Source organism: Chenopodium album, chromosome 9 (assembly GCF_948465745.1).
Source record: "Chenopodium album chromosome 9, dcCheAlbu1.1, whole genome shotgun sequence".
In the NCBI taxonomy this organism is placed as follows: domain Eukaryota; kingdom Viridiplantae; phylum Streptophyta; class Magnoliopsida; order Caryophyllales; family Amaranthaceae; genus Chenopodium; species Chenopodium album.
The window spans coordinates 5919235-5936499 of record NC_137842.1 but is presented as its reverse complement, the minus strand read 5'-3'; the positions used below and the strand labels follow the sequence as shown (position 1 = coordinate 5936499).

General features: G+C 33.7%; 1 protein-coding gene across 1 annotated transcript; it reads left to right on the top strand.

Moving 5' to 3' along the window:
- Positions 1-7169: 7169 nt before the first annotated feature.
- Positions 7170-14910, top strand: LOC145559473 (uncharacterized). Its single transcript, XM_081620898.1, has 6 exons — positions 7170-7524; positions 9068-9263; positions 9448-9520; positions 11909-11958; positions 14018-14131; positions 14478-14910. The coding sequence occupies exons 1-6, from the start codon at positions 7218-7220 to the stop codon at positions 14605-14607; spliced, it is 870 nt and encodes a 289-aa protein (XP_081477024.1). The 5' UTR covers positions 7170-7217; the 3' UTR covers positions 14608-14910.
- The last annotated feature ends 2355 nt before the right edge of the window (positions 14911-17265 follow it).

Here is a 17265-nt window from a genome sequence, read left to right as displayed (position 1 = left end):
ATTTATAAGTGAAGAAAGAAAGTCTTGATTTTCTGAACTTTCTCGATCCCCCACAACCCAATAGACAATACTTCCTTTTTTATTCTCATGTTTTTCACCGACATAAAAAAAAAAGGAAATTTTGTAAATTACCACCTAAAAAAAGTATCAATTTCTAAATAACCACCCGTTAAAAAATTTATTTTAAATTACCACCCACTAAATTAATTTTTTGCGCAGATTACCACCTTTTTTAAATTCCGGTGGAATTCAGATGTGTGGGGCCCACAGTCGTTACTTCCCTCCTAATTTTTTTTTTTTTTTTGTCGATTTCACTATTGTAAGCTATTGAAAACTACTCCTCTCTCATCTCTCTCATTCAATTCTCTCTGCAAATCTACCTATCTCCATAATTTCTCACCCACTCTTCAAATTAGGATCCTAAATTGCTGATTAAAACCCTAAATTAGTTTTAGTTCACAAATAAAGGTACTCCTGTCTAATTGGGGGTTTTGCTTGAAGCTTGATTGCGAATTGAAAGTAATTGCAATCACAATTTTCCCAGAATTAGCAGCAATTCAATGATAGAATACCAAAACTGAGTATTGTACATGAACCCTATTTAACTAAACACTCAATTTCCCCCAATTAAATTACAGTAAGAACCCTTCTTTGCGAAGAAAATCAAACCTAATCAACTAATCAACCAGTTTTCCCCAATTTAAGTACAATAAGAACCATAAATTTAAAGAATGAAAGACTTTACCTTATGCGAATTCACTTATGAAGTTTCTTGAGGACGCTTCTGCAATTACAAGATGATATGCTTGGGGTGAACTTTGTGGAATTTGGGGAGAATTTGCAGTATAAATCGCAAATTAGGGTAGGAGATATGTTATATAGGAAAAAAATCGGGGGGAATTCATTTGGGAAGCAAGAACTAGCCATTATTAGCCGTTAAGAGGGCCCCACACATCTGAATTCCACTAGAATTTTAAAAAGGTGGTAATCTGCGCAAAAAATTAATTTAGTGGGTGGTAATTTAAAATAAAATTTTTAATGGGTGGTTATTTAGAAATTGATACTTTTTTTGGGTGATAATTTACAAAATTTCCTAAAAAAAACTGGAAATCTTTTATCGATTTTATTAATTCCGTTAAATATTAGGGTCTATTCTGATTAGCTAAAATGAGCTGGATATTTTATGAGAGAAAAAAATTAAGAACTGAACTAAATTAAATTGAACTGAACTAAATTAAATTGAACTGAACTAAATTAAACTGAACTGAACTTCTTGGAGCTAAATAGAACTGAAAATAAGCTGAAGAGAATGGGCCCTTAGGCCTTCATTAGTTCTCCTTATATCTGCTTATCTGATCTGGTCTGGTCTGATCATCTGCTCTAGTCTGGTCCAATCTAAATGTCAGATTTGACCAAACTTTGACCTTGAATATACAATCATCTATACATAATAAATATATCAGGTGGGGATTCGTAATAATGTGTATTTTATTAATATGTGATTTTTGTAAAAATATTATAACGAAATTTAAGATATTTAGCCATAAAAAACTGCACATAAAACGATGATTTGACCTGAATTTATTTTTTCTGATCTGATTTGACTTGAACTTATTTTTCAAATCTGATCTGATCTGATCTAAACTTATTTGATCTTATCTAAACTTATTTTTTCTGAAATAAGTAAAAAAAATTAGGTGAACTAAACAAGGCCTTAGTTGTAACTTTTGTCAAAAAGGTTGCTACACATTAGTTACAACTTTTAATTATTTTCCTTTTTAAGTAATTTTTAAATAAAATTAAAAAATACCCTTATTAATTACGGAGTATTTCATAAACACAATTAGTTACCTAAATTAGATTTCATAAAATTTCTAATTTAAGTTAATTAACATAATATTGTACACCCGGTGCACTATACCAGTAGTAAGGTGTAAATGAGCCGATATGAATTCTCAAAACTCGTCTATTATGTTAACAAATAAGCTTGAACAAAAAACTTAATTCAGTTTAATAAATGACCACAAGTCAAACATCTTGTTCGACTTGAAATTATTCATGATCAACTCGCTTAGATGAGTTTATAAGACAAGTAGTATTATAACTATCTTGATGCCTTGTTTGGTAATTAGTTGGTAGCTGGTTGATATGTACTACTCTTTAATCAACTACAAATTGTGATAAATTTGTTTTAATTTACTGCGCGGTGAAAAACATATAGTCAAAGTTATTATGTGAATGATGAAAACTAATCCAATGTGTTAATATTTTGGGATAAAGGAAGTTCAAATTATATAGGCATCAAAACTTGACCATAATTATTCCATAAAAAGATTGACAAAATCTTGGATAAGATTAAAAGATATAATATTCTCACATGTAACTCGAGGCTCGTTTATTAAAGCAAACCCAAGTTTAGCTTATTCAAGCTCGATATTCAACTCGAAATGAAAATGATCACATTCATGAACAAAGCTGGAACATTTCAAATTCTTAATTATCCAAGCTCGAACAATAATTTTAAATTTCGTTCAAACTAGAGTTAGCACATTGAGCAATAATAGTTTTTATCGAGGCATTTTAAAGGGAGGAAAATTGAACATCTTGATTAACACGATATGCATGTACTATATATTTTATTATTTTACTCATAATATTATAACTATATGTTTTTTTCAAAAATCATATTCACATAAAATTAAAAATTACTAACCCATCCATAAGCTAGTAAGTAAAATAGGAAGAAAATAAGTAGAAATGTAGAATAGAAGATATTTTTTTCAATACTTTTGAAGGAATTTACACCATGCATGGATATTATATTGTAGTTTTTTTTTTTTTTTTTTTTTTTTTTTTTTTTTTTTTGGGATAAAATGATCTTTCACATTCTCTTCGAGCATATGGGTGTAAATACATAAAATAGAGCATCGAATTAGACATGTTGTACCTTTAACCTTTAAATATGGTGGTTGTAATATATAGATAGGTAGATGTACATTGTCTTTTTTTTTAAAAAAAAATATTATTAACAGAGAACGACGTGGTACATTTCGAGTATTATTATTTTTTAAAAATTGCAAGATGTATATTTGTTATAATTTTTTAAACAGAGTACGAGTGCCTATTAATTTTTTTTTATAGAATAAAAATATATGTACAATGATAAACAAATTTAAAGGTGGTTTAATTTGTGGGTAGTTGTAGGGAATAATTTCAAGCCTTTAAAATCCCACTAGCTTGAACCCCACTGTGATCATACACTAAAGTACGGTGGCGTCCAAAAGGGAAGAAGATAGAGCAAAAGAGTCGCCAAAAAGTTTTTAAGGAACTTGTAAACCGTTCATAGGATGAAGGTTACACCCCTTAACGATCCAAGAGATCGTCAACTCCATAAGGTCATGAACCAAATAAGGGTCCGGGGATGATGGTACAAATCCAACCTAAAAGAGATTGAACCTGCCCTAATAATAGGCCTCTACTTTATTCTGCTCGTATTCATGTGCGCTTTCTGATTAACATGCAATCAATAGGATTAACCCTAAACCTGTTTAATCTATGTTGGTTGAATATAATGCACAAACAAACTATTATTGGCGATCACTTGAATTATAATCACAATTAACCTAACAAGATTATTAATTATCTTATTAAGCGTGATTGCAAATACCAATTCCCTTTAAACATGCAATAAAGGTGATCAAGCAATAACAATATAAAATAATACATATCAAGCAACATAATAATAAATAATCATGAATAAAAATTATAATAATAATCACAAATAATAACAATTATAATAATTATCATGTTAATGTTAATATTAAGGCATAATAAAAATAGCAAGATCCTAGGCATGATACTAACAAGATTAATAACAAACCCTAGCATGTCACTAAGCATAAAAATCAAACCTTTAACCCTAACATGATACTAACAATCATAAATATTAGGAAGAAAATAAAAGACATCATACTTTTAATCATACTTAATATTAAAGTTACCCTAGACATGATACTAGGAATCATAAATAACAATCTAAGCATGATATCTACATCATGAAATCAATTAAACCATTAAAGTACTTACTTGGATGCCTCGTACCTCTTTCTAATTACAAAATACACACGTTAGTAACTTCAAGGAAAATAATAATCAAAACAATTAAATTAAATAATTGAAATAAAGATTTGGGACCAAACCCTCAGAAATTAAAACCTTTCACGTCTAGGGCGAAGGCAACTTCGAATATGGCTAGGTGTTTCTAGATCTTGTGAATGCGGAATTTTGTATTAAAAAGCAAAGAAGAAAGAATGCATAAATGTTATTGAAAATTGATGAATGAATGATGGAGATGATGAAAAGAATTGGTGAACGATTTGTTAATGAAAAGAGTTGATTATTGGTCAATGAATATTGATCATTGGTAATTGAAAAAAGTGATTGTTGATGAATGATAATTGTAGATGAATGAAAACGGAGTTTTTGATACGATATTTATAGAGAAAATCATCCAAAAAAGATAATTTATCAAAACAGAGTCTGAAGACCAAAGAAACACCTTGGCGCCAGCCCTGGCTCATTGGCACCAGGACCAGTGGCTAGCGCCAGGCGCCAATGCTGACGTCTGACGCCAATCCTGATTCCAGGCGCCAAGGCCTGGGGTTGGACGCCAAATTGGAATTCAACGCATTTTCAAAATTCTGATAAATTTCTCGTACTGGAAGATAAAATAATATAATTTCAGTCGAAAATGCTATTTGATCTAATTAAAACTTTGAAGAGTCCTAACTGAATTAAGAATGATAAAACCTTCTAGAATGTTCTAGAAGACCAAAACCATTCCTAATTACATTAGGAATGATAAATCATATTAGGCCCTCCCCTAGATCATTGGGCCGTACTTAAAGCTCAAACCGGGCCCAGTTTAGTAAATTGGCCATAAATTCCTCAATATTCATCGGAATTGGGCTTATAATATATCGTTGGAAGGGTCTTTGCAAACCCCATCCAACTACACCACTATTGGACCCATATCATGGACCAACCAAACTGGATTGGCTGTTTTCTTAAAATAAAGTTTTCAAAAACAGAGAGAAGAGAAAAGAAAAGAAATAAAACTTTCCGCAACACTAGACCTTTCCACACTTTCGTTTCATTCGACTATGATTCGACGTGAAAGGTACTCATCACTGGGTTTGGTTTTGGGGAGACACATTTGGGTGTCTACAGAAGCCCCCACTTTGACTGAGTTTGGAGAAACGCAAGTTTCGAAAACGAAAGTCAAAGTAACGATAGGGACGGAGAATGATTCAGAACGTTCTGCGATCCTAAATCAATCTTGTAACGCCGATACCTGCAAACTAACGTTAGCTAAACAGATAAAAGAGTTAAGAAACGCGTATCTTGCACCGTCGAGCACACGTCTCTGAAAGTAACCGATTGTTGTTGTTGCTGTTGCTGTTGTTGTTGTTTTGACGACCTCCTGCAAGCTAGAGAATGTCATCCCGCTTGAAAACCGCTACGCCTTGTAACTGCTTCCAATTAGAAGATTGCTTCGCCTGAAACTATCCTCTCCGCTATGATAATATTCCACGTCCAAGGGAACATCATCGAAAATTATTTCTCTTGAAATAATTCTCATCCGCATTATGATCATCTTCCATGCCTCAGGAACTATGATCGAAGACAATTTCGCCCGAAATTACCTTCAGTTGTTTGTGACAACTTTCCGCAAGCTAGGGAATGATGCCGAAGACATCTTCTCTTGAAGTCATCCTCATTTGATGCGATAATCTCCCAAAGGAAAATACCGAAGATCCACGCCCGTCGATCTTTAAAAAAAGTTCGCCTGAACTTTGTTTTTGCTATGCCTGTACGTCGGCGCTCTTTGCTCTTGAACCTATATGTCGGTGCTTTTTGCTAATGAACTTATATGTCGGTGCTTTTTGCTAATGAGCCAATGCTTAGGCGCTTTAAGCTAAGTGAGACGATCTTTTCATCAGGTCGATCACTTTATGTAATCAAGCCGATTACTTAATCATGTCAAATTGCTTAGAGGGGCTAACTGGCGTACCAAGGAACCCAAAATATATCGCAGAAGGCTAGCACAACCCCATCAGGTGGCTGGCTGCTTTGGCGTCGCTGAAAATCAATCAGCGCCAGCTTTATTGCATTAGCGCCATGCGCTGAAATTGGCGTCTGGCGCCAAGCATAGAATGTGACGCCAAATGCCTAGGGACTGGCGCCAGCACGGGAATCACTTTAAATTCCCGTTTTCAGTTCATTCCGTGCTCTGGTTTGTTGCGAACGCTGCTCGAAAGAAGTCCGAAAACTTCAATTGATCGTTACTCATTCGTTTCTCAACCGAATTCGCTCAAATTTGTTGCAAATCAAAGCTCTTCTCATCCATATTCCCGATCTATGTAAGTTTTCCTCCAACTCACACCGGTTTTTATGAATTTTTGGCATGTCCATTCACGAATTTCATGAAAATTCGAAACTTATAATGCTCAATGTGCTTTGTTTATCAAGTTTTATGCCATGAAATTGCTGGTTTATGTTTGTATATTGCCTTGGGAGTAATTTGAGACTTGTTTGACTCAATTTGGTGAAGAAACGAGCAATCCGCCATTGTTGGACCTCCTAAGGTCGTGAAGAACAATCTAATATAATTTTATCATTGTATGTAGACCTGTTAATCAAGTCGGGTCACGAGTCATTTCAGACAGGGTTAAGAAATGTTTTTCACCAATATTATTATTATTAGTCATTACATGTCTACAAGTTTAAATCGTTACAAAAATACGTGAATTTCTAACTAATTTTGTATCAAGGATATATTTTAAAATTTGACATATAGATTAAACTTAAAATTTAATAAACAACCCGGGCATCGCACAGGCACAAAACTAGTATTCCTATGATTTTATTCTTCTATGTAAATCTATCAATCCCGTCAAAAAAAAAAAAAAATGTAAATCTATCAATCGGATCGAGTCATAGGTTATTTCATGTCAAGTCACTTTAAGATACGGGTCAAGAATTTTAAAAACTTGGTAATTAATACTCCGTACGTAGATTTAAAAAAAAAAAAAAACTTCAAATTCAATAAACAAGGAAAAATAAAAAAAACTTATGAAGGTTGTTTGGCGCAAAACCCTGGTCTTCAGTTAGAAGCCGCACAACTTGAAAACTTAAACCACACCACAGCAACAACAATGGCGAAGGGCAAAGAAGTAAGAGGCAAGAACAAACCCTCAAAATTTGGCAAGAATAAACCCTCAAAATTTAGCAATAATCGTCCTAAATCTCTTGCTCCCAAAAAACCCAAAACCAAAAATCCCAAGAAAATCAAAAAACAATTGAAAGATAAACCCACAATTGAAAAGGTTGATAAACCCATCAAAAAACCTGTTGTTACTTCCCTAATTCTATCACCTTCTGAGCGTCGCAGATTTTTTGTTGATCAATTTGAATCTGCAAATGGCACCAAACTCTCTTCCCTTGAGTTGGAATCCATTAAAGGTCATCTTTTTCCTTCAATTATTTACCTAATTTATTTTGTTCAACTTTTTAATTTTCATTGAGTACAAACCCATGTCTAATTATATATGCTATTTATATGTATGTTTGATTTGATTTTTCGGACCAACAAAATTGAGTAAAGTTTGGATTTTTATGTTTTTTCATTAATATTTATTAGCGTAATTGCTATGATTTTCTAGACAATTTATACAAATTCTGTGTTTTATTCCTTTATATCTTTGAGCAGAGCTCATTTCTTGTTAATGTTGTATGTATTGTAGGCAAAAATTTAGCACATTTAGTTTCAGGTGATAATAATTAATCAGGATGTTTCTAGGCCAGCAGATATGCTACTTTATCAGAATCAGGTGTTGTCAAAATTATGGGTTTCATCTTTTGTGAGTGGTGATGGGTAGTACAGAGTAGTCTAATGTTGTCAAAATGTTTAGGCTAAGAAGATGCAGCTTTCGACTATGAGTTGATATGGAGTATTATAGAACAGTAAGACTTCGATACATACGTCGGAGGTGAAATACATAAAAGAAAATAAGTAAAAAATCTCGGTATAACATGACTTTCTTCACTTTAGGCGGATGATCCATCTGTGGGTAGTAGGTGCTAGGCTTTTGTTGAAAACTTACAGGCTTCATTTAAAAGGGTGGATATGAGAGTGTATGTATTTATAAATGCGTAAGGGAAGTCCTAAACCATTTTGGGACTAAGGTATTGTTGTTGTTGTTGTTGTTGTTGTTGTTGTTGTTGTTGTTGTCGTCGTAGTTGTTGTTGTTGTAAGGGAAGTCCTATGCTAATGGCCATAGTAATGCTAAGTTCACTCCAAAGTCCAAACTATCCCTTTTTCTTTATAAATATTCGTTACTATCTTTTACTACTTGGGGGAATTATTAGGTGGGTATAGAAATTCAAGAAAAACACATGTTTGAAGATGAAGTTGCATTACTATGGTTATTAACATGATGTTTAATTCATTCCCATTATCATCATTTATTACCACTTACAAAAAAGGTTGTTAGTGTATGTTCCTACTTATTTTCTTTACTAGCCAATCTATGTTGTACATGTATTTCAGCATTTGGTCGTAAAAAGGATATGGATAGTTTTGTATTATTGTCGTTAAAACAAATATGCAGATATAGACAATCTTGATGCATTACAGTCGCATACTTTTAACAAACAAATCTGAAATCTGGCACTTTGGTAGAATTCAAAGTAATTCGACTTTTTCTACAAAAAGTAATTTCCCTCCCTTCTTTAAGTAGTGCTACTTTTTCTTTTTGCTCATTTTGTCCTTCCAATTATTAAAACACCTTTCGTTCATACAAAAAAGCGTTCAGTCTCAATGATATTCAAGCCTTCAAGGTGATTGTTTACAAGGATCAGCTTAGGAAATTAGAAACTATAGGGTATGTGTGTATGAATAGAAATTCTGATTTGTGTGCTCATTTTGTTTACCACATTATGCACTTGGTTTGCAAAGAAAATGATATTTCATATTAACTTGCTATATTGGGTCCATGTTTAGCAGATACGTACTTTCCAAAGCCGTTGGAGAGAATTAGTCAAGATGCTGGCAACTTGGGGGAGCATATTAAAGGTGTATTTGGATCATCATGGAAAGAAGTGCTTTGTGAACCACAACTTGTTGAGGGAAAAGTTGATCCCGGGAACCCCGCTGTCTTGGTTATTAGTGCTTCTGCCATAAAATCGTTGGAAATGCTGAGGTTTGAGTTTGACCTTTGTATCACTTTGATTTTAGGAACAAAATTTTTTACTTGCAGCAACCCTATAAGACTTCATCGATATGAATTGCAGCTGCAACCTAGATTAAGGTTAAAAAAGGCTAATGGGTTGTCTTGTGCATAGTATTGTCATAAAAAATATTTAATGTGCAAACTCCATACGCAGGGGCTTGCGGATATTGACTAAAGAATGCCAAGCTGTGAAGCTATTCTCGAAGCATTTGAAAATTGATGAGCAGGTTAAATTTTGTACCTCACCTTTCTATGCAATTAAAATGGCACAATTAGATGGCTGAAAAGATGCTTGGCAACTCTGTATATTTGTCTAAGTTATATTGTCTTCATGAGTAAAGTGCTATCTGCACTGCCTGCACATTTGGAAACCTCTTTAGTCCACATTGGATATTAATCCATAAGACCTATGTTCATCGGACTCGGCTGAAATCCCAAAGTGTCCGTGTCGACACGACACGGCGCGGACACGGACACATAATTCGTGTCAGATTCGGCTATTTGCACTCGGATACTTCAGAGCAAGGGCTGTGTGCGAAATCTTCTTCGACTCCATTGAAACCAGAGAGTGAAAAGAAAAGAGGGGGAGGAGAGAGAGAAAGGCAGGAAGAGGAAATGAGTGGGGCTGTCAGAAAGGTGGGGGGTAGGGTAATGGGATACCACTTATTTTGCTTTTGACTTTTTGACTACTAACTTTAACCAAAATTACTTTTTTGTGATACATTACCCAATATTTACAGCAGTAAACAATTTACAGCAGTAAAAAATTCTTTTATTTTATTTATTTTTTTTTTTTTTTTTGAAAACGGTAAACAATTCATTTTAGAGAAAGTACTAGAATAATTATAACAAGAAATAGTAATCATATAATTTATATTACAAGAATATGATATAAAAATTTAATTTTAAAAATTTAAGAGTATTAAAATATTTTGTAATGTATAATTTTTTTTTGCAAAAAATAAAAGTGCCGTGTCTCCGCACCCGTGTCCAAATATAGGACAGAGTCCCCGTGTCCTAAAATTTTGGAAATTGACGAATCGGACACTTGGACAAGTGTCCGTGTCCGACACACGTACCCGAGTCCATGTAACATAGCATAAGACTATACATCCTTTCCCCCTGGTGCAATAACGTGTGGGCTTCTTTAGAGGCATTGGGGGTGATGTTGGTGTTAAAAGCTGACTTATTAACAAAGAAGCCTTTTTTAACGCTGCTTTCTGCCAGGCCATTTATGTGGTGTTCTGTTCCTAGATGCTTAGAAGTTTATTGCATCAACTTTTCACCTTCATGCATACAAACACTGTCTTGCCTGGAACTAGAATTGTAAATGACAATATATATATATATATATATATCTATCTATATATATATATATATATATATATATATAATGATATAATATGACCAAAAACCATCAGTGTGATATGGATCTAGGCAACTCTTTGATAAAATGCTCCGAAAATGAAGATTCTTGGCAGAAAGATTCAATCTAAGATGGTGCTGATACTAATAATGCACAATGTTTCATGCATAGGCCAAATGAAGGTTTTTAGATAATTTCAAGATAAGATGGTGCTGATACTAATAATGCACAATGTTTCATGCATAGACCAAATGAAGGTTTTTAGGGTTATAATTCTTCAAATTTTATGTTTTGCAATGCATAGCAATATGACGTCTTTATAAAAGCTTCATGTTTTGCAATGCATAGCAATATGACGTCTTTATAAAAGCTTCATGTTTTTCAATGCATAGCAATATGACGTCTTTATAAAAGCTTAGGACATAGGTATTTTAATTTACGTATACCAACCTTGTAGCCCCAAGGATAAGAACATATTATTAACACCTAAACAAACCTTACACATACAAACACTGTTTAAAATAACAAAACTATTCTTGGCCATTCTTATGAAATCAGCTCACAATCTGAAAATCTTACAATCTTACTTTATAAAGCATTGAAACTCTCTGGATGGACCCTTTTATCAGCTAAGTAAACGAAATAGAGCTTTTTGAAATATATTAATAGGATATGCAATAAAAATGCAAAATCTTTGCTTCCTTTATCATTAAAATGAAACAAAGTAAGACTAAGCCAAATCCTAATCTGTTGAACATGACAGCAATAGGCACTTAAACTGTTTTCTGATCTTCTGCATTTGCATCACATTGTTAGTCAGATAGATTAAAACTGACATTTTTTTTTTCTTGTCATAAGATTATGTGATGCATTTTGGTAATCATAAAATCAGAAAATATCATATTAATGTGAACTGAATATTTTGAGTCCTATTGTCTTGAGCATGTTTTACCTCAGTCAGTATTTATGCCTATAATTTTGTGTTTGCCTTGTATATCAGACAATTCCCCGATGTCTTCCTTTAAATCGCATCCCATATTTCTCTTTTAGTGAGCTAGTGTATTAAAAGTTGCTAGTGTATTGTCTTGAGCATGTTTTACCTCAGTCAGTATTTATGCCTATAATTTTGTGCTTGCCTTGTATATCAGACAATTCCCCGATGTCTTCCTTTAAATTGCATCCCATATTTCTCTTTCAGTGAGCTAGTGTATTAAAAGTTGCTCAGGAAGACAGTTTCTGATATTTGCAGGTAACTCTATTAAAGAATCGTGTGAATATCGCCAGTGGTACACCAAGCAGGTAACAAACTAACAATGTACATTATTAAATTTGCTATTCTTTGTGTAGAAAATATGTTTGTGTTTTGACTTGCTAGCCTTAATTATTAGTTAAACTTTTTTTTGTGGGTCAGTAGATAACTGCTTGGTGGATTTTATGTCTGACTTTCCTGCACTAGCAAAAGGGTATATGTGGCCTAATTAAGTCATGACTCTTGATGTTCTCTACTTTTGTGACTCTAGTTTGTTGTTCCTGTTTCCTTTTTTTCCCTTTCTAGATTTTATATGGGTAGAGACTAGACTGGAGTACTTCTATTGGTAGTAAATGAGGAACTCTAGTGATATATTCATGCACTGTCCAAATAGCAGCCATAGAAATGATGCTTGGTATGCAGAACAATCTGTAAGGACTTAGATCGCTCATGTAAGGCCTTCAAGTATGTTTTTCTTGTTTGTGTACTGTTCATTTCAAGCTCTTCATTTAAAGCATCCTTTGGCTTTCTAGATGAGTTTATGAGCAATTCATTAGCTTGAGAGCATTTAGACTTATTGTTTACAACTCTTGCTGGTCTTTATGCTTTGTCATCCCAGTGATGTTGAGGGTTTGTTGCTTGTGTATCTTGTCTTCTTTTGTAAATGTGTAGCGCTGGCTTCGTAGTTCTGGCAGTATTTGCTGCATCAGGATTTAATTTGTTTCTATGAAATGTGGTGCTCAATTGAGCTCTTTCCAATTGAATTTTTAATTTCTTTTATTTTATTGCTAGCAGCATAGCTGTATGCAATCTGCTGTTCAGGGAAACACGTAGTTTCAGGCAGTGAGATAAAGATAATGTGTATGACCAACTACAAAAATGCGTGGAGTACTATCAATATTTGGAAAATGCCATTTGAATTTGGAGATTGCATTAAATTTTTTTTGTTGCTTTGCTACCCTGCTATGGTCTGTTTAGGTGTATGAAGTTGGGGTAGAGGGGAATTGATGGAACTTATATATGGAACATGGAAAGATGATATGGAGTGAAATGAGCTACATGTCAAAGATCCATCCTGCTAAATTTACCCTGATAGCATGAAGAAGTAAATTTTGTCTATGATTTGAATAAACATTAAAATCCAACTCAGTAAATAATAATTTCCTAATTGCCTTGTTTATGATATATAGATGGTCATTTAATTAAATGCTTTTGTATTTTTTTGGGTGTTTAGACTTTATAGCTTGGAGTTTAGAAATTATTGAAACTAAATTTATTCAAGTATTTGTTTGATTAGCGGAGTATATAAGAAAAAGGATGCTTCTTTCAGTTCTGCACTCAATTTCTATCAAAAAAGTTTCTTGTCTGCATGAAATTCTCAAAGGATTGCCAAATTGCCACTGAGTTAGATTTCTTATTAACCAGAGGAAAAGCCCATAAAATTGGTGTTAGGAGTTTGTTTAACTCACTATAGTGGAATATGCCTTTCTGTTATGAACAAGGATTTTCTTTGACTAGAAAATTATATAAGTAAACAGTATGATCCTTGTAAAGCCCTTGCTGTGTAATTGATAAAGATGGACCTTTTTGCCCTATCCTATTATTAGGTTGAGTAGTTTCTCTATGGATGTGCTCGACAATAAACTCTTGGAAACTCTCCCACAGCCCTCTGACTTCTCCAGTGACAATGTTAAGCTCCTTAAGATTATTGATCACCACTGAACTATGACTTCTGTAGGTGTTCTCTGAAATCTTTGATGAAGTGCCAACCATAGACCATTTCTGAGACTGTCATTAGTGGAATTTGTTTCTCAAGTGGGATTTTTATTATTATTTTCTGTTTTGTTTCCTTTGTGCTTATGCAATTTCAGGCTTCAAGGGTTTATAAGGGTGTCTAGATCTGTTTTGTTTTTTTTGTACAATATTAGTGTCTTGTATAGGAGAGTATACAAAAAATGTAAAGAATGTCTTGTATAGGAGAGTATAAATAAAACGTAAAGAATGTGGTGTGAGTGGTAATGTTCACTAGAGGCTAATAACTTTATTTTGTAATGCCTTACTCATTTTTTTCCAGTTTGTCTAATAAGACTTTTTTTGTTTCATTTTCAGGATAAAGAAATTGTGTGAAATGGAGGCCTTAGGGTTATCACGACTGGAAGTAGTCGTTCTTGATATGCATACTGATGTTAAAGGCTTTTCATTGCTTACCCTCCAACAAGTCAGGTTAGCTAGGCCTTTAAAAAAAAATGTTTTCATGTTTTTGGTTGCTGTCCATCTCTCAAGTTGGGAAGTCAGCGTATATATTGGTTTTGGCCTTTATCACCCCTCTTAAATCACAGGTTCAAGGACCCTTCGGAGTAGCATAACGTAAACTTTAAAACATGCAGCACTAGATAGACACAATTGTAGGAATAGGATGGATGGATGGATAGATTCTTGGATCCCATAAATCTACCTTTTCGTCAGGGAGTAGAATTGTAGAACCGTAATTAGTTGAGCAAATCAGTTTTATTTTCATTGATCTCATTTATTTATATGCATTCTGATAGATATCTGCATCTTCTAATAGGGATGAATTCTGGGATTTATATAAGAGCTATTTCCACCAGCGACTTCTTCAAGGCAGTCTACGTGTTTGCTTGTATGGTCCAATACCAGTCGAAGTTGGTCAGAGTGTGAAAAAGTCTGAAGATGAATAAGCCAGCCATTTTTGATTTGTTAGTCGAGGGCTAGATTGTTCTGTAATTGTCCATAATCTTATAGCTACAATTTTGGCGTAGTAGAGTTTTTTTTTTTCTCTGGATTTGCAGGGCCATGTAAACTGGATTTGTAACGGGAGTGCAGTGTCAGGTTTGATCTATTAGATTTTTCTTGAGGAAAAGGAAGGAAGAAATGATCCATAGTAAGCCACAAAACGCAATGGTGTAGATGTAATTGATTGTAGGATTCTATATCCTGCAATTTATAAACATGATGATATAAATTCTTTACTATGTGAGGTATATTTTATGAGTACTTTTCTTTTCTTTTTCCTGCTTATGGAGAAAGTTATTACATAATTTGCACTCTATTATTATCAAAAAAATAAAGATGTATGAATGTGTGAGTGGTTTATTCATTTATTCATAGGTCGGCGTTATATCTGTTGATTGACTTTTTACAAGCATGGAAGAGAGGCTTGTTCCATGTTAGCTACTTGCCTTTTTTATATTCTTTCTTAACCTTCTGCAATAGAACTCCAAATTCTCATTCTGTTTGTCTTTGTATGGATCTTGATCTAGGAAAGAAAGCATTTTTAAAGGCCAATGAATCATTAGGATTCATTTTAATTGAATCTTATGAAAGCATGTATTCCACCGTTTTCACTGCTTCTTGAATAATGATTAGGTCTAAACTTTACAAAGGAGGTCGTAATGAAATTTGTTGAGACCTCTTTTTACCCTCATACGGTTATCTCTTCTGTTTACTTCTCACTTAGCTTATATTGTTTGTACATGTATAACAGGTAGCAAGGATGTAAGATCCGATAAGTTTAGAGTTATGGACACCTGAATCGGGATTAGTTACATCATCTCGTAAATTAGAAAGAGAGCTCATCAAAGTCAAGTTTCATAGCAACCTTAAAATGTTGACGCCTAATTTATGCATTTTAAATTTAACTTGTTACTGGTTTTGGCGAAATTCTAAAATTGCTAGTTGTTGATTGGTGTCTTTTATCATTATTTTTTTTTTCGCTTGGATTTGTAGGCACTACGTACTTGAGTCATTAGTTTTAATCCATGGTTGTGGTATAATTTTTATGGTAGTGTTCAAATTTTCATTTATGCTTCTAATAAGATTTCCAATCATGGCTTTCAACCAATTAGATGGCCATTTTAACCAAAAAATAATGGTTAAGCCAATGATACAGTCAAATAGGTAGTCCTTAAAAAAAAAAAAAAAAAAAAAAAAAAAAAAAAAAAAAAAAAAAACCAATCTCCAATACAATATTATGTACCCCGTGCCCTAGAATGGTCTTTGCTTGCATGATGGGAATTGAGAGGGCGATTGGGAGTTTATATTCAAATCAATAAATTTTTATGTTGGTTTTATGTTAAGGGAAGGAGAAAAAGTCTAGATTGACTGTGTCAAAAAAAAAAAAAAAAGTCTAGATTGACATTTATGTTAAAAAATATCTAAATGGAAAAGTGGGAGGCATGCTATTAAGGGCATATATGTAAAAAATACGGTTTATAAAAGCTCTCTATCCGCAATGGCGGAGCCAAAAAATTTATATTGAGAGGATAAATAAACATCACTTAGTTTGACAATGCAAAAATGTTAGAATAAACAAATACTTGAATGGTTAAAGTTTTACACCTCAAAAAAATTCAAAACACGGAGTACTTAATTGAAAAACCGACATTATATACCAAAGTTTCTTCCATAAACGCATTTGATTATGGGTTCGGAATATTTAAAAAATGAGGAAATACAAGTTAATCTTTATGATTGACAGTACAAAATATGTAAATCATAAGGGTAAAATTGACATTTCTATGAATTATTTGAGATAATTTTGTAATTTTAATAGGATGCCGTTAGTTTTAGCATTTTCTTCCTCTTTCCTACTGCTTTCTCATCCTTCTCTCTCCTCACTCCTCTAACTCAACAATGGAGCTTCAACACTAAAATTTTCGACCTCACTTCTTCACTACCTCAATCATTATCACAATTACTGTCATTTGCTATCTCCCCCCCCTACGCCGCTGGCCCGCCGACTGAACATGGTTAACCCTACCCTTTTGGGTTGACCATGTCCTTAATTTCACCCTTCTATCATAGGGTTTTCATTTAAGACCAGGAAAGGTGGGTGCAGATTTGGGATGCTTCATTGGTGTTGGTGAAGCTTCTATGGTGGTCGAGTTCGGGGAAGCTTTAATGGAGAAAGAGCAAGAAGCTTTTTAATGCAGGGAGTTCAATGGAGGTGTAGTCGGTGGAGTAACGTCGAAAATATCGTTTTGTAGGCGTTATCTTTGCTCACGATGTGTTCAAAGGGATTTGATCCCGCATCCATAGACACACAAGCTTCTATAGTTGATGCTCTGACCACTACAACATTTGCTATGATTTAAGACATTTAGCACGAATATATATTTAAACTATTTATTTTATTAAGGGGGGGGGACAATTGTCCTCCCCTGTCCCACGCTGGCTCTGCTGGTGCCTATCCGGTTGCATACTTGCTTTGAAACTTGTGTAGGGTTTTGTTTAAGCCTTTATATATATTGTGTTTGTCTTGTTTTAAAGCATACCCTCTAAACCAAAAGACCCTTCAAGCAAATTCTCTTCTCGTTGGATCCACTTGTGAACGTTTA

Bases quoted from the DNA above. Each gene is read 5' to 3' on its own strand.
- LOC145559473 (XM_081620898.1), top strand. From the start codon at position 7,218: ATGGCGAAGGGCAAAGAAGTAAGAGGCAAGAACAAACCCTCAAAATTT. The intron at 7,525-9,067 runs GTCATCTTTTTC...CATGTTTAGCAG, and splicing joins TGAGTTGGAATCCATTAAAG to ATACGTACTTTCCAAAGCCG. The intron at 9,521-11,908 runs GTTAAATTTTGT...TGATATTTGCAG, and splicing joins ATTTGAAAATTGATGAGCAG to GTAACTCTATTAAAGAATCG.